This window comes from Myotis nattereri (assembly GCF_964212035.1).
Source record: "Myotis nattereri genome assembly, chromosome: 13".
Classification (NCBI taxonomy): domain Eukaryota; kingdom Metazoa; phylum Chordata; class Mammalia; order Chiroptera; family Vespertilionidae; genus Myotis; species Myotis nattereri.
Window position 1 is genome coordinate 60945687 of NC_138088.1, and position 22143 is coordinate 60967829.

Here is a 22143-nt window from a genome sequence, read left to right on the forward strand (position 1 = left end):
ACAGAGACTCACACCCTGAGTCTCAGCCAGCATTGGGGTCTCAGCAGGTGCCAGGAGGCCTAGAGGGCCGACACTGATTAACGGGGTAGGGTCCTGGAAGAGCTCCTCCCAGATGCCGACTGGAGACAAGTCATCAGCCAACCATGTCAGACAAGGACCTGGTCAGAGACCCTCCTCTGCCTGTCCAGAGGGACAAAGATAAGCATGGCTCATGGGGAGGCTCTTGCCGTCACGTTCCATCCAGGCATGATTCAGAGGCAGAGAGGGTCCTTGGGAGGGTGAAGGGTCCTGTACCTGCTGTTGTTTGAGGAGGGGCAGTTGTGGGTAGAGTTGTCCATGCGTCTGGAAGGGACAACAAAGAGTAAGGCGTTGGTGAGGCCTCAGGAAAGGAGGCCTTCCCATAAGGGTGGGACGGTCAGCGTGACTTTCCCATGTGCCCCTGCACGTGCTCCCTGCCTGTCCGCAAGCCTCCTGCTCGGCTGGGTCATCGGGTTCGAAGGCCTGGAGAGACCAGCCACATCCTCCACGTCTCTGACCGCCATGTTCCTCCCATCAGAAGACCTTTCCCATCTCTCCCCCATGAGCCAGGCACTCACCGGTAGCTTGAGGTGTTGGCCTGACTCTGAAGCTTGGATAGAAAGAGTCAGGGCCTGGTGACTGAACCAGGAGGCAAGCACAGGTCCTGGTACCCAGAGGACCCTCATCACATGTTCACCGCCCTCCCCGGGCACTGTCTCTGCCCCCTTGGGAAGCGGTGACAATGCTGGCCCTCAGAGTGCGGCAGGTGTGAGAGGAGGAGAGAACCCAGAAAACTGCTGTCCAGTCATCAGAAAGCCAGTGGGCATCAGTGTCCACTCTCCCACAAAGCCCTCCTCAGCCTGGAGCCACGGGGCCACCTTCATGGAAGGGGAGGCACTTCTCTGACCATTGGCCGCTGTCCCCCGGACGGCCACCTGTATCTGATGAGAACTTAGAAGGTAGAAGTACAGACAAAGTCTTTGGAATCCCCCTTCCCCTAAGAGATAAAGAGACAGAGGGCAAAAGTGTGGTCCAGATGGGGTTCAAAGAGCCATGGGTCAGTTGGCGAGGGCCACCTGCAGAGGTGAGCAGGAGAGAGTGACATCTCAGGAGAGGTGGTGGGACTCACCTGGCCAGGATGTGGTGGTCTGAGCAGCTGTGGGAAAAAAAGGACAGTCAGACACCAAGCTCCCAGGTGCCCGGCCCAGATCCCGGGTTGATGACCCACAGCTTCTGCACACGAAGCTGACACCGTGCACATGGCCTCGGGGGGGACAGAGCTGTGCTGCCCCGAACCTCGCAGTCCTTCCAAAGCCACGCCCTCTGTTCCTGCCATTGCCTGCCTCCCTGAGCCTGAGGACTCCTGTCCAGTGTATGGAAGCCAGTGTCTTGCCTGGAACAGGGCATCAGGGTCCTGGTGTTGACCCCACAGAATGAACGGGGAATGACCCCACCAAATGGGGTCAATAAATGTGCACACTGATTTCTCAGCCTTGACCCATTCTACTAAAGGGAGTTTACACCCATTTCTAGACTTTTCCATGTGGTCATAATACACCATCCCCAAGGCTCCCATTGGCTCCTTCCATTCATTGACCACCTGCCATCTCCCACCTCCCCTGCTCCCTCCCACTCTCTCTGTCCTTCACAAAGGACCTCTGTGCTCCCAGGGTGTCCCCTCTGCATCGCTATCTGGGAGCCCCCAGGTGACACCATCCTCACAGAGGGGAGGAGCTCACCAACTCCCACACCCAGGGACCAGCAGACCTGGAAGGAAGCCCCGACACCCTGCAGGTCACAGTGAGCTGTCCCCGGGGGCACAAGGCCAGGCTTCTCTCTGTTCTCAAGACGCTGCCTCTTGTGCTTGAACATGGAGCTCAGGCCCCTTTGAGCCTGTTCCTGGCACTGCCTTCAGGATGCTGGGCACATGGTCCCACCAATTTGACATATAGTCTGAGCAGGTAACCTAGCACTTGAGAGCCTGTGGCCCTGAGTCATTCCAGTGCCTGGGGGACAGTACGAGGCTCAGGGGGGCCCTGGCGTGGGGAGTGGGCGTGTTCTCAGCAGCTTCAGCCCAGAAGAGCCACCAGAGATGGTAGCGACGCACCTGAACAGATGACGCCGGCGTCCTCCCCGTGGTTGCAGTTGTGTGAGTTCCAGCCCCTGTGAGGGCAGCTCCACAGGAAGGACTCATGCCCTGAGCAGCCCACATCGTCCAGCACGATCGGGCCTGAGCCCTGTCCAAACCGGGCACTTCCTGGGGCCGACCTGGCCCAGCCACAGCCCAGCTGCCGGCACACCACGTTGGCGTCGTTGGTGTCCCACCCGTCGTCACACACGGTGCCCCAGGAGCCTCGGTAGAGGACCTCCACGCGGCCCTGACACCGGTCACCACCATTCACCAGCCTCAGGGCCAGAGCCGAATCGGTCCCGAACCCTAGAGGACGGCACAAGGACACCTCCTCCATGTCTGTGCTGAGCTCCAGGCCTGAGGCAGGTTCTAGACTCAGGGCCTCCTTCATGGCCACCCCCAGGGCAGGCGTTCAGCTTTGGACACCACAGGGGTTAATCTCAATTACGGGGATAGGATCGGGGACATTCCGTCCTGCCAGGTCTAAGGGTGCTCCAAGGAAGGGAGCCTCAGGAATGCCCATGGGGTGAGGACTGCCCCCCGTATCTACCAGGGCCACCCAGGGTGGAGGTTCATGGCTCCGGGGACAGGCCAAGATCATGGCCTCCTTGGCCACTTATGTCTTGTCCATGGTCCTGCCTGACTTGAGGCAAAACCCTCGGAGGGGATGGGACCTCTGTCAGACATGAGAGGATAGAGACTCACACCCACTGAGGGTGAGCCAAAACAGGGGTCTCAGCAGGTGCCAGATGACCTCTAGGGCTGACCCTGAGCAACGGGGTAGGGTCCTGGATGAGCCTCCTCCCAGAAGGCCACTGGAGACAAGACATCAGCCAACCATGTCAGACAAAGACCTGGTCAGAGACCCTCCTCTGCTTGTCCAGAGGGACAAGAATGAGGATGGCCCACGGGGAGCCTCTTCCTCTTACGTTCCATTCCGGACATGATTCAGAGGCAGAGAGGGGCCCTGGGAGGTTTAAGAGTCCTGTACCGGTTGTGTTTTGAGGAGAGGCAGTTGTGGTTGGAGTTGTGGAACGAGTTGTCCATGCATCTGGAAGGGACAACAAAGAGAAAGGGGGTGATGAGGACTTAGAAAAGGAATTCTTCCCAAAAGGGGGGGTCGGTCAGCGTGACTTTCCCATGTGCCCCTGCACGTGCTCCCTGCCTGTCCACTAGCCTCCCGCTCAGCTGGGTCATCGGGGTCAAATTCTGGGAGAGACCAGCCGCATCCCTCCAGGTCTCTGACCGCCATGTTCCTCCCCATCAGAAGACCTTTCCCATCTCTCCCCCTTGAGCCAGGCACTCACTGGTGGCTTGAGGCTTTGGCCTGACTCTGAAGCTTGGATAGAAAGAGTCAGGGCCTGGTGACTGAACCAGGAGGCAAGCACAGGTCCTGGTACTCAGAGGACCCTAATCACGTGTTCACTGCCCTCCCCGGGCACTGTCTCTGCCCCCTTGGGATGTGGGTATGACCATGCTGGCCCTCAGGGTGCGGCAGGTGTGAGAGGAGGAGAGAACCCAGAAGCCCGCTGTCCTGTCTTCAGAAAGCCAGTGGGCATCAGTGTCCACTATCCCACCAAGCCCTCCTCAGCCTGGAGTCACGGGGACACCGTCATGGAAGGGGAGGCACTTGTCTGACCATCGGCCGCTCTCCCCAGGACGGCCGCCAAGTATCTGATGAGAACTCACAAGGAAAAAGGACAGATGGAGTCTTTGGAATCTCCCCACCCCAATAGACAAGGAGACAGAGGGCAAAAGTGTGGTCCAGATGGGGTCCAAAGAGCCATGAGTCAGCCTGAGAGGGCCGACAGGCAGAAGGGGAAGAGGAGAGAGGTACATCCCAGAGAGATGGCTGGGACTCACCTGGCCAGGATGTGGTGGTCTGAGCAGCTGTGGGAAGAAAGGGACAGTCAGACCAAGCTCCCAGGGCCCGGCCCAGATCCTGGGTTGGTGACCCTCAGCTACTACACACGGAGCTGACGCCATGCACATGGCCTCAGAGGGGACACAGCAATGCTGCCCCGCACCTCGCAGTCCTTCCAAAGCCACATCCTCTGTCTCCTGCCATTGCCTGCCTCCCTGAGCCTAAGGACTCCTGTGCAGAATATGGAAGCCAGTGTCATGCCTCGGACAGGCCATCAGGGTCCTGGTGTTGACCCCAGAGCCTGAAAGGGTAATGACCCCACCAAATGGGGTCAATGAATATGCAGACTCATTTCTCAGCCTAGAACCTTTCTGCTAAAGAGAGTTTACACCCATTTCTAGACTTTTCCATGCGGTCATAATGCCCCTTCCCGAAGGCTCTCATTGGCTCCTTCCATTCATTGGCCACCTGCCATCTCCCTCCTCCCCTGCTCCCTCCCACTCTCTCTGTCCTTCACAAAGGACCTCTGTGGTCTCCGGTTGTCCCCTCTGTGTCACCATCTGGGAGCCCCCAGGTGACACCGTCCTCACAGAGGGGAGGAGCTCACCAACCCCCACACCCAGGGGTCAGCTGCCCTGGAAGGAAGCCCAGACACCCTGCAGGTGGCAGTGAGCTGGCTCCAGGGGCACAAGAGCAGGCTCCTCTCTGTGCTCAGGACGCTGCCTCCTGTGCATGAACACGGAGCTGAACCCCTTCGAGCCAGGTCCACGCACTGCCTTCAGGATGCTGGGCGCATGGACCTACCAGGCTGACCTGTATTCTAAGCAGGTGACCTAGCACCTGGGAACCTGCTGCCCTGAGTCACTCCAGTGCCTGGGGGACAGTATGAGACTCAGACAAGGCCCTGGAAAGGGAAGTGGGCGTGTTCTCAGCAGCATCTTCCCAGATGGCACTCGCGATGGTAGCGACATACCTGAGCAGATGACGCCGGCGTCCTCTCCGTGCCCACAGTTGTGGGAATTCCAACCATTGTGCGGGCAGCTCCACAGGAAGGATTCATGCCCTGAGCAGCCCACGTCGTCCAGCACGATCGGGCCTGAGCCCTGTCCAAACCGGGCACTTCCTGGGGCCGACCTGGCCCAGCCACAGCCCAGCTGCCTGCACACCACGTTGGCGTCGTTGGTGTCCCACCCGTCGTCACACACGGTGCCCCAGGAGCCTCGGTAGAGGACCTCCACGCGGCCCTGACACCGGTCACCGCCGTTCACCAGCCTCAGGGCCAGAGCCGAATCAGTCCCGAACCCTAGAGGATGACACAAGGACACCTCCTCCATGTCTGTGCTGAGCTCCAGGCCTGAGGCAGGTTCTAGACTCAGGGCCTCCCTCATGGCCACGCCCAAGGGCAGACGGTCATCTCTGGACATGCCCAGGGGTTCATCTCCATCATAGGGAAAGGATCAGGACGTCCCGTCCTGCCATGTCTAAGGGTGTCCTAGGTAGGGAGCCCCAGGCTTGCCCATGGGGTGAGGACTGCCCCCGTATGCACGAGAGCCATCCAGGGTGGAGGTCCATGGCTCCAGGGACAGGCCAAGGCCATGACCTCCTTGGCCACCTATTTATTCTCCATGGTCCTGCCTGACTTGAGGCAAAGCCCTCGGAGGGGATGGGACCTCTGTCAGACATGAGAGGACAGAGACTCACCCACCCTGAGGCTGAGCCAGCACAGGGGTCTCAGCAGGTGCCAGGTGCCTCTAGGGCTGATACTGAGCAAAGGGGAGGGTCCTGGCTGAGCCTCCTCCCAGAACCCCCCTGGAGACAAGTCATCAGCAAACCATGTCAGACAAAGACCTGGTCAGAGACCCTCCTCTGGCTCCACCCCCCTACAGGGCAAGGATGGGTATGGCCCACATGGAGCCTCTTCCTCTCAAGTTCCATTCCAGGCGTGATACAGAGACAGAGAAGGGCCCTGGGAGGTTTAAGGGTCCTGTACCTGTTGCTAGTTGAGTAGAGGCAGTTGTGGAAGGAGGTGTCCATGCGTCTGGAAGGGACAACAAAGAGAATGGTTGTGGTGAGGCCTTAGGAACGGAGTCGTTCCAAAAGGGTGGGTCGCTCAGCGTGACTTTCCCATGTGCCTCCTGCACGTGCTCCCTGCCTGTCCACTAGCCTCCAGCTCGGCTGGGTCATCGGGGTCGAAGGCCTGGGAGAGACCAGCTGCATCCCTCCACGTCTCTGACAACCATGTGCCTCACCATCAGAAGACCTTTCCCATCTCTCCCCCTTGAGCCAGGCACTCACTGGTGGCTTGAGGTGTCGGCCTGACTCTGAAGCTTGGATAGAAAGAGTCAGGTCCTGGTGACTGAACCAGGAGGCAAGCACAGGTCCTGGTACCCAGAGGACCCTCATCACGTGTTCACTGCCATACCCGGGCACTGTCTCTGCCCCCTTGGGATGCGGTGACAATGCTGGCCCTCAGGGTGCGGCAGGTGTGAGAGGAGGAGAGAACCCAGAAAACTGCTGTCCCATCATCAGAAAGCCAGTGGGCATCAGTGTCCACTCTCCCACAAAGCCCTCCTCAACCTGGAGTCACGGGGACACCTTCATGGAAGGGGAGGCACTTCTCTGACCAGCGGCCGCTCTCCCCCAGGATGGCCGCAAAGTATCTGATGAGAACTCACAAGGAGGATGGACAGACAGAGCCTTTAGCATCCCCCTTCCTCCAATAGATAAGGAGACAGAGGGCAAAAGTGTGGTCCAGATGGGGTTCAAAGAGCCATGGGTCAGCTGGAGAGGGCTGACAGGCACAGGTGGGCAGGACAGAGGGACATCACAGGAGTGGTGGCTGGGACTCACCTGGCCAGGATGTGGAGGCCTGAGTAGCTGTGGGAAGAAAGGAACAGTCAGACCAAGCTCCCAGGTGCCCGGCCCAGATCCCGGGTTGGTGACCCTTAGCTTCTGCACACAGAGCTAATACTGTGCACATGGCCTCCGGGGGCGGGAAGGGGACAGAGCAGTGCTTCCCCGAACTTCGCAGTCCTTCCAAAGCCACACCCACAGTCCCCTGCCATCTCCAGCCTCCCTGACCCTGAGGACTTCCTGTCCAGATAATGGAAGCCAGTGTCATGCCTGGGACAGGCCACTGGGGCCCTGGTGTTGACACCAGAGAATGAACACAAAATTATCCCACAAAATGGGGTCAATCAATGTGCACACTGATCTCTCAATCTTGACCCATTCTGATATTGAGAGTCTACACAGATTTCTAGACTTTTCCATGTGGTCACAATGCCCCATCCCCAAGGCTCCCATTGGCTCCTTCCATTCATTGGCCACCTGCCATCTCCCTACTCTCCCTGCTCCCTCCCACTCTCTCTGTCCTTCACAAAGGACCTCTGTGCTCTCAGGGTGTCCCCTCTGCATCGCTATCTGGGAGCCCCCAGGTGACACCGTCCTCAGAGAGGGAGGAGCTCACCAACCCCCACACCCACGGACCAGCAGACCTGGAAGGAAGCCCAGACACCCTGCAGGTTGGAGTGAGCTGGCTCCGGGGGCACAAGGGCAGGCTCCTCTCTGTGCTCAGGACACTGCCCCTTGTGCATGAACACGGAGCTCAGGGCCCTTCGAGCCAGTTCCTGGCCCTGCCTTAGGTATGCTGGCAGCATGGACCCAACAAGTTGACATGTAGTCAGAGCAGGAGACCTAGCACCTGCGAGCCAGCTTCCGTGAGATACTCCAGTGACTGGGGAACAGTACGAGGCTTAGGGGGGCCCTGGCGTGGGGAGTGGGCGTGTTCTCAGCAGCATCTGCCAAGAAGTGCCACCAGGGATGGTAGCGACGCACCTGAGCAGATGACGCCGGCGTCCTCTCCGTGCCCACAGTTGTGTGAGTTCCAACCGTTGTGCGGGCAGCTCCACAGGAAAGATTCGTGACCTGAGCAGCCCACGTCGTCCAGCACGATCGGGCCTGAGCCCTGTCCGAACCGGGCACTTCCTGGGGCCGACCTGGCCCAGCCACAGCCCAGCTGCCGGCACACCACGTTGGCGTCGTTGGTGTCCCACCCGTCGTCACACACGGTGCCCCAGGAGCCTCGGTAGAGGACCTCCACACGGCCCTGACACCGGTCACCGCCATTCACCAGCCTCAGGGCCAGAGCCGAATCGGTCCCGAAATCTAGAGGACGGCACAAGGACACCTCCTCCATGTCTGTGCTGAGCTCCAGGCTCAAAGCAAGTTCTAGACTCAGGGTCTCACTCATGGCCATACCACAGGGCAGGTGGTCAGTTATGGACACACCCAGGGGTTCATCTCCATCACGGGAAAAAGATCGGGGACATCCTGTCCTGCCAGGTCTAAGTATGCTCCTAGGGAGCGAGCCCCAGGATTGCCCATGGGGTGAGGACTTCTGCCCGCATCCACCAGGGCCACACAGGGTGGAGGTCCATGGCTCCAGGGACAGGTCAAAACCATGGCCTCTTTGGCCACTTATTTCTTCTCCATGGTTCTGCCTGACTTGAGGCAAAGCCCACAGAGGTCATGGGACCTCTGTCAGACATGAGAGGACAGAGACTCACACCCTGAGTCTCAGCCAGCATTGGGGTCTCAGCAGGTCCCAGGAGGTCTAGAGGGCTGACACTGATTAACAGGGTAGGGTCCTGGAAGAGCTCCTCCCAGAAGCCCACTGGAGACAAGTCAAAGCCAACCATGTCAGACAAGGACCTGGTCAGAGACCCTCCTCTGCCTGTCCAGAGGGACAAAGATAAGGATGGCTCATGGGGAGGCTCTTGCTGTCACGTTCCATCCAGGCGTGATTCAGAGGCAGAGAGGGTCCTTGGGAGGGCGAAGGGTCCTGTACCTGCTGTTGTTTGAGGAGGGGCAGTTGTGGGTAGAGTTGTCCATGCGTCTGGAAGGGACAACAAAGAGAAAGGCGTTGGTGAGGCCTCAGGAAAGGAGTCCTTCCCAAAAGGATGGGTCGGTCAGCGTGACTTTCCCATGTGCCCCTGCACGTGCTCCCTGCCTGTCCACTAGCCTCCAGCTCGGCTGGGTCATCAGGGTCGAAGGCCTGGGAGAGACCAGCCGCATCCCTCCACGTCTCTAACCGCCATGCTCCTCTCCATCAGAAGACCTTTCCCATCTCTCCCCCTTGAGCCAGGCACTCACTGGTGGCTTGAGGCTTTGGCCTGACTCTGAAGCTTGGATAGAAAGAGTCGGGGCCTGGTGACTGAACCTGGAGGCAATCACAGGTCCTGGTACCCAGAGGACCCTCAGCACATGTTCACTGCCATCCCCTGCACTGTCTCTGCCCCCTTGGGATGTGGGTATGACCATGCTGGCCCTCAGGGTGCGGCAGGTGTGAGAAGAGGAGAGAACCCAGAAGCCTGCTGTCCCGTCATCAGAAAGCCAGTGGGCATCAGTGTCCACTATCCCACAAAGCCCTCCTCAGCCTGGAGCCACGGGGGCACCTTCATGGAAGGGGAGGCACTTCTCTGACCATCGGCCGCTCTCCCCCGGGACGGCCGCCAAGTATCTAATGAGAACTCACAAGGAGGATGGACAGACGGAGTCTTTGGATTCCCCCCTTCCCCTAATAGTTAAAGAGACAGAGGGCAAAAGTGTTGTCCAGATGGGGTTTAAAGAGCCATGGGTCAGCGGGAGAGGGCCTAACGGCAGAGGTGGGCAGGAGAGAGGGACATCCCAGTAGAGGTGGCGGGACTCACCTGGCCAGGATGTGGTGGTCTGAGCAGCTGTGGGAAGAAAACGACAGTCAGACACCAAGCTCCCAGGTGCCCAGCCCAGATCCTGGGTTGATGACCCTCAGCTTCTGCACACGGAACAGACGCCGTGCACATGGCCTTGGCGGGGGAGGGACGGGGTGGTGTATGGACACAGGAGTGCTGCCCCGAACCTCGCAGTCCTTCCAAAGCCACTCCCTCTGTCCCCAGCCATCGCCTGCCTCTCTGAGCCTGAGGACTCCTGTCCAGTGTATGGAAGCCAGTGTCATGCCTAGGACAGGCCATCAGGGCTCTGGTGTTGACCCCAGCAAGAACGGGTAATGACCCCACATAATGGGGTCAATCAATATGCACACTGATTTCTCAGCCTAGACCTATTTTGCTAAAGGGAGTTTACACCCATTTCTAGACTTTTCCATGGGGTCATATTGCCCCATCCCCAAGGCTCCCATTGGCTCCTTCCATTCATTGGCCACCCGCCATCTCCCTCGTCCCCCTGCTCCCTCCCGCTCTCTCTGTCCTTCACAAAGGACCTCTTTGCTCTCAGGTTGTCCCCTGTGTGTCACTATCTGGGAGACCCCAGGTGACACCGTCCTCACAGAGGGAGGTGCTCACCAACCCCCTCACCCAGGACCAGCTGCCCTGGTGGAAGCCCCAGACACCCTGCAGGTGGCACTGAGCTGGCTCCGGGGGCACAAGGCCAGGCTCCTCTCTGTGCTCAGGACGCTGCCTCCTGTGCATGAACACAGAGCTCAGGGCCCTTCGAGCCAGTTTCAGGCACTGCCTTCAGGATGCTGGGCACATGGACCCACCAAGCGGACGTTTAGCCTGAGCAGTAACCTAGCACCTGGGTGCCTGCTGCCCTGAGTCACTCCAGTGCCTGGGGGACAGTACGAGGCTCAGGGGGTCCCTGGCATGGGTAGTGGGCGTGTTCTCAGCAGCATCAGCCAAGAAGTGCCACCAGGGATGGTAGCGACGCACCTGAGCAGATGACACCGGCGTCTTCCCCGTGCCCACAGTTGTGTGAGTTCCAGCCCCTGTGCGGGCAGCTCCACAGGAAGGACTCGTGCCCCGAGCAGCTCACGTCGTCCAGCACGATCGGGCCTGAGCCCTGTCCAAACCGGGCACCTCCTGGGGCCGACCTGGCCCAGCCACAGCCCAGCTGCCTGCACACCACGTTGGCGTCGTTGGTGTCCCACCCGTCGTCACACACGGTGCCCCAGGAGCCTCGGTAGAGGACCTCCACGCGGCCCTGACACCGGTCACCACCATTCACCAGCCTCAGGGCCAGAGCCGAATCGGTCCCGAAATCTAGAGGACGGCACAAGGACACCTCCTCCATGTCTGTGCTGAGCTCCAGGCCCAAGGCAGGTTCTAGACTTAGGGCCTCCCTCATGGCCATGCCTAATGGCAGACGGTCATCTTTGGACACCACCAGGGGTTCATCTCCATCACAGGAAAAGGATAAGGACGTCCTGTCCTGCCTGGTCTAAGGGTGTCCTAGGTAGAGAGCCCCAGGATTGCCCATGAGGTGAGGACTGCCCCCCGTATCCACCAGGGCCACACAGGGTTTAGGTCCATGGCTCCGGGGATCAAGGCCATGGCCTCCTTGGCCACTTATTTCTTCTCCATGGTCCTGCCTGACTTGAGGCAAAGCCCTCGGAGGGGATGGGACCTCTGTCAGACATGAGAGGACAGAGACTCACCCACCCTGAGGGTGAGCCAGCACAGGGGTCTCAGCAGGTGCCAGGAGGCCTCTAGGGCTGATACTGAGCAAAGGGGAGGGTCCTGGCTGAGCCTCCTCCCAGAACCCCCCTGGAGACAAGTCATCAGCCAACCATGTCAGACAAAGACCTGGTCAGAGACCCTCCTCTGGCTCCACCCCCCTACAGGGCAAGGATGGGTATGGCCCACATGGAGCCTCTTCCTCTCAAGTTTCATCCCAGGCGTGATACAGAGACAGAGAAGGGCCCTGGGAGGGTGCCGGGTCCTGTACCTGTTGTTATTTGAGTAGAGGCAGCTGTGGAAGGAGGTGTCCATGCGTCTGGAAGGGACAACAAAGAGAATGGTTGTGGTGAGGCCTTAGGAACGGAGTCGTTCCAAAAGGGTGGGTCGCTCAGCGTGACTTTCCCATGTGGCCCTGCACGTGCTCCCTGCCTGTCCACTAGCCTCCCACTCGGCTGGGTCATCGGGATCCAAAGCCTGGGAGAGACCAGCCGCATCCTCCACGTCTCTGACCGCCATGTTCCTCCCCATCAGAAGACCTTTCCCATCTCTCCCCCTTGAGCCAGGCACTCACTGGTGGCTTGAGGTGTCGGCCTGACTCTGAAGCTGGATTGAAAGAGTCAGGGCCCGGTTATTGAACCAGGAGGCAATCACAGGTCCTGGTACCCAGAGGACCCTCAGCACGTGTTCACTGCCATCCCCGGGCACTGTCTCTGCCCCCTTGGGATGCGGGTATGACCATGCTGGCCCTCAGGGTGCGGCAGGTGTGAGAGGAGGAGAGAACCCAGAAAACTGCTGTCCCATCATCAGAAAGCCAGTGGGCATCAGTGTCCACTCTCCCACAAAGCCCTCCTCAGCCTGGAGCCACGGGGCCACCTTCATGGAAGGGGAGGCACTTCTCTGACCATCGCCGCTCTCCCCCGCGATGGCCGCCAATTATCTGATGAGAACTCACAAGGAGGATGGACAGACAGAGCCTTTGGCATCCCCCTTCCCCCAATAGATAAGGAGACAGAGGGCAAAAGTGTGGTCCAGATGGGGTTCAAAGAGCCAGGGGTCAGCTGGAGAGGGCTGACAGGCACAGGTGGGCAGGAGAGAGGGATTCCCAGGAGAGGTGGCTGGGACTCACCTGGCCAGGATGTGGAGGCCTGAGTAGCTGTGGGAAGAAAGGAACAGTCAGACCAAGCTCCCAGGTGCCCGACCCAGATCCTGGGTTGGTAACCCTCAGCTTCTACACACAGAGCTGACGCCGTGCACATGGCCTTGGGGAGGACACAGCAGTGCTGCCCCGCACCTCACAGTCCTTCCAGAGCCACGCCCTCTGACCCTTTGTGCACACTGATGTTTCAACCTTGATCCATTCTGATATTGAGAGTTTATACCCATTTCTAGACTTTTCCATGGGGTCATAATACCCCATTCCCAAGGCCCCTATTGGCTCTTTCCATTCATTGGCCACCTGCCATCTCCCACTGCCCCCTGATCCCGCCCACTCTGCAAGGGGTCCTCCTCCTCCCGCCGCTGCACTGAGAGTTTGGGGACATGACACGTTCACAGAGGATGAAGCCAGGCTCTGCCTCGGCTCCAGCGACATCTCTGTCCTTAACCAGCGGGACTGGACAGGGAAGGACCAGCCGGGCCTGACGCCGTGTGCCTCGGGGACGGGAAGCTGGGACCCGAGAAAGAGAAATGCCCGGGTCCCCAGGTCCCTACTGGGTCCTGGCCAGGGCCTTGGCCTGGAGGCCGTTCTTCTCCTGTCTCGGGGCCAGTTTCCCAGGGAGAAAGGGAGATGACTTTCCTTCCCAAAGCCCAGGCTGCCGGCACCCGGTCTGTGTGGCCTGCACCCCAGCTCTGTCGCTGGAGGGGGAACCCCAGGGGGGCACACGGGACTCTGCCCCACAGGAGGGAGGATCAAGGGCCTTCCGTGCCGAGATGGTCCGAGGTGCCCTGATGGGGGCTCAGGGAGGGCACAGGCCAGGATGCTGCTCAGAGGTGTGCACCTGCCTCGCTGGGCCCCGCAGCCCAAATTCCAGCACCTGAGCCTGGCCAGGGGCCAGCGTGGCTTGGGGTGCCACGGGGGTGGGCCCTGGGCCTGGGTGGCTGGATCCCCTTAATGTGGGTCATCTAGCCCCACCTTGGAGTTTCGGGGAGGGGCAAAGCTCGTGGCCAGGACACCGCTGCAGCCCGAGGCCTTGCTCAGGGGCCCTGGGAACTGAGCACCCCATCTCTCACTCCTGCACCTCTCCCCAGTCAGGGTGCGGGGGTTGGGGCACAGAAATCCCACGTGACAAGCGTACCTTCCGTGGATGCTGCCAGGGTCTCCGCCGTGGAAAGCAGAGAAGCTGCAGAGCAGAGGGAACAGGTCAGTGCTGGGGCCTCCTGGAGGGTGGCCCTCCGCCCGGGCTCTGAGGCAGGTGCAGGCGGGAGACCCGGCAGCGAGGCTACACCCCTTCCTTGTGAGGCGGAACTCACCCTCTGCGGGCCCTGGATCGATGCCCGGATGCCACAGGGGCCCTTGGCCCGTCACCACCCTTCCCTCCTGCGCTTCCTTCCACAGAATCCACCACAGAGCCCGCGGACTCCCGCCCTCATTCACAGCACGGGACTCGATACCAAGTGCCCAGCCCTGCGGCTCAGACACCCTCGGACGGCAGGAGTCTACCCCCACCCCCTGGAGATATTCTCGAGAGGGAGGCCTCGCCCCCAGGAGGAGGGGCCGTTTCTGAACCTGCACCCTCTGCACTAGCCAGTGTCGCTCAGTGGATAGAGCGCTGGCCTGTGGACTGAAGGGTCCTGGGCTCCATTCCGGTCAAGGCACAGGCCCGTGTTGGGGGCTCCATCCCCAGTGGAGGGCTTGCAGGAGGCAGCCAATCAATGATTCTCTCTCATCATTGATGTTTCTCTCTCTCTCCCTCCCTTTCTCTCTGAAATCAATAAAAATGTGTTTTAAAGGCTGTTCAGGGGAAGCGGGTATCTCCGCATCCACCTGCCGAGCTTGCATTGGGCCTTCCTCATGGGACCTGCACAGGCGCCAGGAAATGGATACAGAAATAATGTTCACAGCGCGGCACTTCTCCCTGAGTCCTCCCGTCTCACTGCATTGGCCAGCATCTTTAGTGCCCTGTGTGGCATAGTGTGCGGGGGCCAGGGGTGGGGGCGCTGAAGGGCAGACTGGTTTTGCTTTCACTTCCCTGGAAACGCTGCTCGTGTTTCCCTGGTCAGTGCGAGGCTGGCTGCGAGCCTGTGGCTGTCGAGTTGCCTCAAGGAGCCCTGGGCTTGCCCACGGCCCCAGCAAGAGCCGGCCTGGTGCTGGGCGTGGAGAGAGGATGGCCTGGCAGCTGCTCAAACCACTGCACCAGAGCCCCGTGTCCTCTGAGCCTCTCCTGGGCGTCAGCACGAGGGCCCTTCCGATCTAGAGGTGCGACCCCCACCCCCTGTCCCCTCGGGAGGGCCTGGCAGGTCTGGGGAAGTCCTGTCTGCAGGCCGGTCAGAGGCAGAGGGCCCCGCACCTGAGCCCTCCCGCGCAGGCCTGGCCGGACGCTGGCGCCTCGGGCTTCGTCAGGCCCACGACGTTCCTAACACGGGGCAGGGTCTGGGGGAGCCGCTCCGAGGGCCAGGGGTCCTCCTCCTCCCGCCGCTGCACGGAGGGTCCAGGGAGGGGACACGTTCACAGAGGATGAAGCCAGGCTCCGCCTCGGCTCCAGCGACATCTCTGTCCTTATCCAGCGGGACTGGACAGGGAAGGTCCAGCCGGGCCTGACGCCGTGGGCCTCGGGGACGGGAACCCAGGACCCGAGAAAGAGAAATGCCCGGGTCCCCTGGTCCCTGCTGGGTCCTGGCCGGGGCCTTGGCCTGGAGGCCGTCCTTCTCCTGTCTCGGGGCCAGTTTCCCAGGGAGAAAGGGCGGTGACTTTCCTTCCCAAAGCCCAGGCTGCCGGCACCCGGTCTGTGTGGCCTGCACCCCAGCTCTGTCGCTGGAGGCAGAACCCCAGGGGGGCACGGGACTCTGCCCCACGGGAGGGAGGACCAAGGGCCTTCCGTGCCGAGATGGTCCGAGGTGCCCTGATGGGGGCTCAGGGAGGGCACAGGCCAGGATGCTGCTCAGAGGTGTGCACCTGCCTCGCTGGCCCCCGCAGCCCGAATCCCAGCGCCTGAGCCTGGCCAGGGGCCAGCGTGGCTTGGGGTGCCACCGGGGTGGGCCCTGGGCCTGGGTGGCTGGATCCCCTTAATGTGGGTCATCTAGCCCCACCTTGGAGTTTCGGGGAGGGGCAAAGCTCGTGGCCAGGACACCGCTGCAGCCCGAGGCCTTGCTCAGGGGCCCTGGGAGCTAAGCACCCCATCTCTCACTCCTGCACCTCTCCCCAGTCAGGGTGCGGGGGTTGGGGCACAGAAATCCCACGTGACAAGCATACCTTCCGTGGATGCTGCCAGGGTCTCCGCCGTGGAAAGCAGAGAAGCTGCAGAGCAGAGGGAACAGGTCAGTGCTGGGGCCTCCTGGAGGGTGGCCCTCCGCCCGGGCTCTGAGGCAGGTGCAGGCGGGAGACCCGGCAGCGAGGCTACACCCCTTCCTTGTGAGGCGGAACTCACCCTCTGCGGGCCCTGGATCGATGCCCGGATGCCACAGGGGCCCTTGGCCCGTCACCACCCTCCCCTCCTGCGCTTCCTTCCACAGAATCCACCACAGAGCCCGCGGACTCCCGCCCTCATTCACAGCACGGGACTCGATACCAAGTGCCCAGCCCTGCGGCTCAGACACCCTCGGACGGCAGGAGTCTACCCCCACCCCCTGGAGATATTCCCGAGAGGGAGGCCTCGCCCCCAGGAGGAGGGGCCGTTTCTGAACCTGCACCCTCTGCACTAGCCGGTGTGCTCAGTGGATAGAGAGCTGGCCTGTGGACTGGAGGGTCCCGGGTTAGATTCCTGGTCAAGGCACAGGCCCGGGTTGTGGGCTCCATCCCCAGTGGGAGGCATGCAGGAGGCAGCCGGTCCATGATTCTCTCTCATCATGGATGTTTCTCTCTCTCTCCCTCTCCCTTCCTCTCTGAAATCAATAAAAATATATTTTTTAAATGAGAAAAGAAAAGGGACCGTGATTCCTGCCCTCGAACACAGAAGGAGGTGTGACTGGGAGCGGTGTGCGTGGGCCCGGCGTTGGGGCCAGCAGGGGGCGCTGTCCGCAGCGCGGTCGGGGCGCCTGGCCAGGCGAAGGGGGCCCCACCTGAGCACACGACGCCGGCATCTTCCCTGTGTCCGCACTCGTGGTGGTACCAGCCGCCGTGGGGGCAGCTGGACAGGGAGGGCTCCCAGCCCACGCAGTCCACGGTGCCCAGCAGGACGTTCCCCGAGCCCTGGCCAAAGTGGGCCCCGCCGGGCGCCCACACCGAGTGGCCGCAGTCCAGCTGCCTGCACACCACGTCCGCGTCCCGGGCGTCCCAGCTGTCGTCGCACACGGTGCCCCAGGCGCCCTGGTACAGGAGCTCCACCCGGCCCTGGCACCGGTCCGCGCCGTTCACCAGCCTCAGCGGCAAGCCTGCATGGACAGGGGAAAGCCATCGTCCCTGCCCGGCCAGTGTGGCTCAGTGGTTGAGCGTCGACCTATGAACCAGGAGGTCAGGGTTCGATTCACGGTCGGGGCGCAGGCCCGGGTTGTGGGCTCGATCCCCAGTGGGGGGCGAGCAGGAGGCGCCCAATCCGTGATTCTCTCTCATCATGGATGCTTCTCTCTCTCTCTCCTTTTCCCTTCCTCTCTGACACCAATAAAAACGTATTTTAAAAAAAGAAATGAAAACATTTCTTAAAAGAAAAGAAAGCCATGGTCTCTGCCGGGACTGGCCTCCCGCCCCCTCTTCTCCCCTGTGGCACCGCCCGCCTCGCTCACTGCCTCCTCTCCTCTCTGGGGACCTGCCTCCCCTGCCGTCCCAGCAGCCTCTCCGTCTCAGCCCGCTCTCAGCCCCCCAAGGACCTGCCCATGGGCTCTGGGAGCTCCCCAGAAAGAGGACCCCACACCCGCCTCCCCAGCCCGGGGGCTCCACACAAGGTTTTAGTGGCCACCCAGCCTCCACCACCCACGGCTGCAGCGCAGAACCGGCCGGCCCGGCCAGGGGACCACCCCTGGGAACGCCATAAAAGCCACAGAAAAGGCCTCACCGTAGTCGTAGCCTTCCGTCTGCGTGGCCCCCGGCCCTGGAGAGAGACCAAAGGCACCTTAGCAGGGAGGTTCCCTTGGCAAAGGAGCCCCAGCCCCAGGCAGTGGCTGCGCTTCCCCTTACGATCCGCCAGGGGGCGCAGCGGGTCCACCGTGGGTCTGGTTGCCTCCAGCATCGTTGCTCAGGGTTTTGTGACTCTAGATCAGCGGTTCTCGACCTTCCTGATGCCGCGACCCCTTAATACAGCTCCTCATGTTGTGCTGACCCCCCATTTCATTGTCACAAATTGACCATAATCAAAGCATAGTGATGAATCACAAAAACAATATGTAATTATAGATTGTTTTCCGATGGTCTTAGGCGAACCCTGTGAAAGGGTCGTTCGACCCCCAAAGGGTCGCGACCCACAGGTTGAGAACCGCTGCTCTAGATGAAAACAAACGGGTTGGGTGTGGGATGTTCCCTTCGTTTAGGTGGGGTAAGTGGGTCTCTCCGCCAGGCGCCCTCACGCCGCAGTTCACCGTCCTGGGGTGCGCCCTGTGCTCAGAGCCGGGGCTGGGCCAGCGGGCGGTCGCACTGGGGCCAGGGTTCCCTGCGGCAGCGAGTCCGCCCTGCAGTGTGGAATGTGAGCAGAGTCCGCTGGGGGACCGCCACTCGGGGGGCCGTTACATAAGTGAATGTGTAAAAAAAATGTTAAACTACTTTTAAAGATTGATTTCAGAGAGAGGAAGGGAGACGAAGAGAGAGAGAGAGACATCAATGATGAGAGAGAAACATCATCCATTGGCTGCCTCCTGCAGGCCCCCCAGTGGGGATCGAGCCTGCACCCCGGGCCTGTGCGCTGACCGGGAATTGAACCCTGGCCTCCTGGTTCCTAGGTTGACGCTCAACCCCTGAGCCAGCCGGCCCGGCCAGGGCACTGATTTTTTTTTTTAAATATATTTGTATTGATTTCAGAGAGGAAGGGAGAGGGAGAGAGGCAGACATCAAGGATGCTGATTTTTAAGGTGTAATCATGGAGGCGATTCTGAGCGTTTCCTAACACGAAACCTCAGATCGCGTGAGAGAGCTTTATGGGCATTCCCTCAGTCCATCCTCAAAACAGCCCCTGGGGAAACGGAGGCTGGGGAAGGGGACCCGAGACCAGCTGGCGGGCGAGGGCCCGGGCGGGACTTGGACGCAGGCGGCCACTCTGAACCGCCTCCCTAGTCTGCCCCCTGGTACATATTTCCAGGACCTTGAACAATTTGGTCCAATGGTGGCCTGTCCTGCACAGGCGGGTGCCTGGGGACAACAACCAGAGGAGGAAAGAGAGACGTTACCAGCCGAGGCAGAGGTGTCCTCCGTTCCCAGGGGACCCGTGAAGAAACCTAGGAAAGCAGAGAAAAGGTGTGATCACACCCAGGGAGCCAGGGTCATGCTCTGCCCCCCTGCCCCTTCCCGCTGACTGGACGCCCGTGGGCAGCCCAGGGCGAGGGGGCAGAGGTCTCAGGGAAAAGGGTGGCTGGGCAGAGACCAGCATGGAGACGCGTTAGAGGAAGGGACTGGGACCCAACAGGGCCGTCCTTCCCGTCCTACATCTGAAACCAGCAGAACCCCGCAGCCGGCCCAAGCCCGCGTCCTGGGGTGGCCCCGGTCCCCACTGCGGCTCCGCCCCGGGGTTTAGGGTTACCGGTTGGCACAGACGTCTCCCTAGACGAGGTCACCGTCGTCATGTCTGCTGTTACTGGTGTTGCTGAAAATACAAAGAAAAAAGGCCGAGTGAGAACCCCTAAACGCAGGCCTTCCGTCGGGCCCCCCGCTAAGCGGAGCAGCGAGGGGCTGCACCTGGTGGTTGGCTGGGCCCCTCGCGTGATTAACTCACTGGGCGTGGGGGTCTGACCCCTGCGGCCGAGGCACCACCTGGAGGTGCGAGAAGGGAGGGTCCGTGTCCACGGAGCTCAGAGGCTGCTGGGCAGCCTGGCAGGGGGGACCCGTGAGGCAGGAGCCCCAGCCGCGCAGTGGTGAGTCCAAGCATGTTTGTATGTTTTAAGTTAAAAGGAAACATTTAACACTGCACGTTTCCTGTCTGGCCAGCGTGGCTCAGGGGTTGAGCATCCACCTAGGAACCAGGAGGTCACGGTTCGATTCCCGGTCAGGGCACAGGCCCGGGTTGCAGGCTCCATCCCCAGAGAGGGGCATGCAGGAGGCAGCGGATCCGTGATTCTCTCTCATCATTGATGTTTCTCTCTCCCTCCCTCCCTTTCTCTCTGAAATCAATAAAATTATTCTATTTAAAAAAGAAGGAAAGGAGGGTGTCCCCAGCAGGCCCGCTGGTGGCCCCATGCGGTGCACACACATCCCCGCTGCCCGGCCGGCGCCCCGGGCGACAGGAGTGACCGAGCCAGAGCCGCCGGCCGAGCGCCCTGAGGGCCGTGCAGGGCCGGCTTCCCGCCCCCTGTCCGAGCTCACCCCATGGCCACGCGGAGGCCTGGTGCCCCTTCCTCGCTGCAGGAGCCTTTCTGACCCGCGGCCCCCGGCCTCGTCTAACCACGACCCTGGCCTTTCTCAGGCGGAAACAACCAGAAAAGCACTTCCTTCCCGAATCCGCGCGAGTGGGGTTTGCCCGTGAGCTGAGCAGCCGCAGAGGAGACAGTACCTGCGTGGAGGACGCGGCCCAGCAGCAGACACGTTACCAGGGTGACCCTGGGGAGCCCCATGGTGCCGGCTCTGCTCCGGGGGACACGGAGCCTCGATATTTATGGGTTCCAGCCGCCAGGAGGCGTGTCCTGGGCATGGCCTTCCTATTGATGCCATAAATCAACAGGGGGAAGCGTAATGGTCTGGCTGAGCTGTGGGACGACCTGGGCGTGTGCGATCGATGCCGCTCGGATCATCGGCTGCTCCCACCTGCCGCCGCGGACCTGAGGGACCCGATTCCAACTTCCTCCTGGCGCACGGCCCGCGGGGCCCCATCTTCGCCCCCAAGGACTCTGTGAGCTCGTGGGAAGGCGGCCCCAGCAGGATGTGGGCTGCTGGGCAAACAGCCCCGGTGCCAAAGGGAAGGCCCCTCTCTGGGCCGGGCGGGCCTGGCAGGGCCACACACTGGCCCCTCGCCTGGGAGAGCAAGGGCAGCGTTCATGCAGACGGGGCGGGAGGAGCTGGGGCGAGTCCCAGGAGGCCGTGGCCGTGGCCGGGCGAGCAGCCGCCCCGGCGTCTGGATCTCACACTATTCCCACGGCACAGGGCCAAGGACCGGGGCTCCGGCCGAGCCACCTGACATCTCACCTGCTCTTGGCGGTCTCACGGGGCTGGGATGGACCTCGCAAACCCACAAATCCAGCCCTGACCTCCCCCTGCCTTGTGCACAGCCCCTCTCCAAGGTTTTTTGTAAACACTACTTTTAAATATATTGATTTCAGAGAGGAAGGGAGAGGGAGAGAGAGAAACATCAATGATGACAGAGAATCACGGATCGACTGCCTCCTGCACACCCCACACTGGGGATCGAGCCCCCAACCTGGGCCTGTGCCCTGACCGGGAATCGAACCCTGACCTCCTGGTTCACAGGTCGATGCTCAACCACTGAGCCACACTGGCTGGGCTATTTATTCATATTTTTTTTATGGAGGAAAATTATTGGGTGTTTTTTGTAGCTATTGTATTTATTTAATTTTTTACGTATTTTTTATTGTTGATAATATTACAGATCTCTCCCATCCCCCTTGGAGGTATTAACACCACTTGCTGTGGGAACCTGCAGAAAAGCACCCAAATCCGACGGCAGGCAGTTTCCCTGAGACAGTAACCCCTACAGGAGCCACCCGCACCCAAGAGTGGGGAGACCGGACGGGGAGCAAGGCCTGAGTGAGCACGAGGCACGAAGGTACCGCCAGGGAACCCTGAGCAGCCGTGGACAGCCCAGCTCGGACCGGGAACGTCGTCCTGAGAGCGGGCGAGATTTCACCGTTGCACGCCTTCCCGTGGCTGACCCGGCCTCGCTCCCTGTGGTTAGCAGCGAAGCCCTAAGACAACAAGGGATTGGGAGCTTTTGTTCAGCAGAAGCAGAGAAGGAAGTGGAGGGAGCCCAGCTGTCAGTCAAAGCTGCCAGGCGTGTCCCGGGGGGGATGGGGTAGTGTCCCCGCATCAGGAAGGTCTCGGACCAGGAAGAATACACTGGGCCACCTGCCACCAGGTGAGTCCTTCGCGCCAGGGCCCACCTGTCCCGGGAGCCTTGTGGGGGTCACAGACCCCGTACAGACAGGTCTTCCTCTTGTGGGGAGAGGGGTGCCCCTGGGGGACCCCCAGCAGAGCAGCTCCCTCCCAGGAGGCCCCCTTCTCCCTGCCCACTGGCCAGAGCATCTTCAACAGCACGGCCAGGGGAAGAGCGGGGCCAGAGTGCCGCTCACAAACGAAAACCGCTGCGAAGAGCAGGACGCTGAGCTGGGCTTCTCCCCGAGACGTTTGAAAGCTTATTCGCAGAGATATGCACCCCCACGCTCACTGCGGCCCCCTCCACGCGGCAGGACAGGAGACAGCCGACGTGTCCTTCGAT

The 22143-nt window shown here is 60.9% G+C and overlaps 1 protein-coding gene across 1 annotated transcript in view; it reads right to left on the bottom strand.

Annotated features, from left to right (window-relative positions):
* LOC308528770 (scavenger receptor cysteine-rich domain-containing protein DMBT1-like) overlaps positions 1-17784 on the bottom strand; it is a gene marked incomplete at its 5' end in the record, with an annotated part of 35288 nt that extends 17504 nt beyond the window's left edge. Inside the window, 7 exons of the mRNA XM_081104547.1 lie at positions 2126-2518; positions 4987-5379; positions 7851-8223; positions 10701-11083; positions 16682-16993; positions 17611-17646; positions 17733-17784. Of these exons, the coding sequence (XP_080960673.1) occupies positions 2126-2518; positions 4987-5379; positions 7851-8223; positions 10701-11083; positions 16682-16993; positions 17611-17646; positions 17733-17784 (1942 nt within the window). The remainder of the gene's footprint in view (positions 1-2125; positions 2519-4986; positions 5380-7850; positions 8224-10700; positions 11084-16681; positions 16994-17610; positions 17647-17732) is intronic.
* Between the last annotated feature and the right edge of the window lie 4359 nt (positions 17785-22143).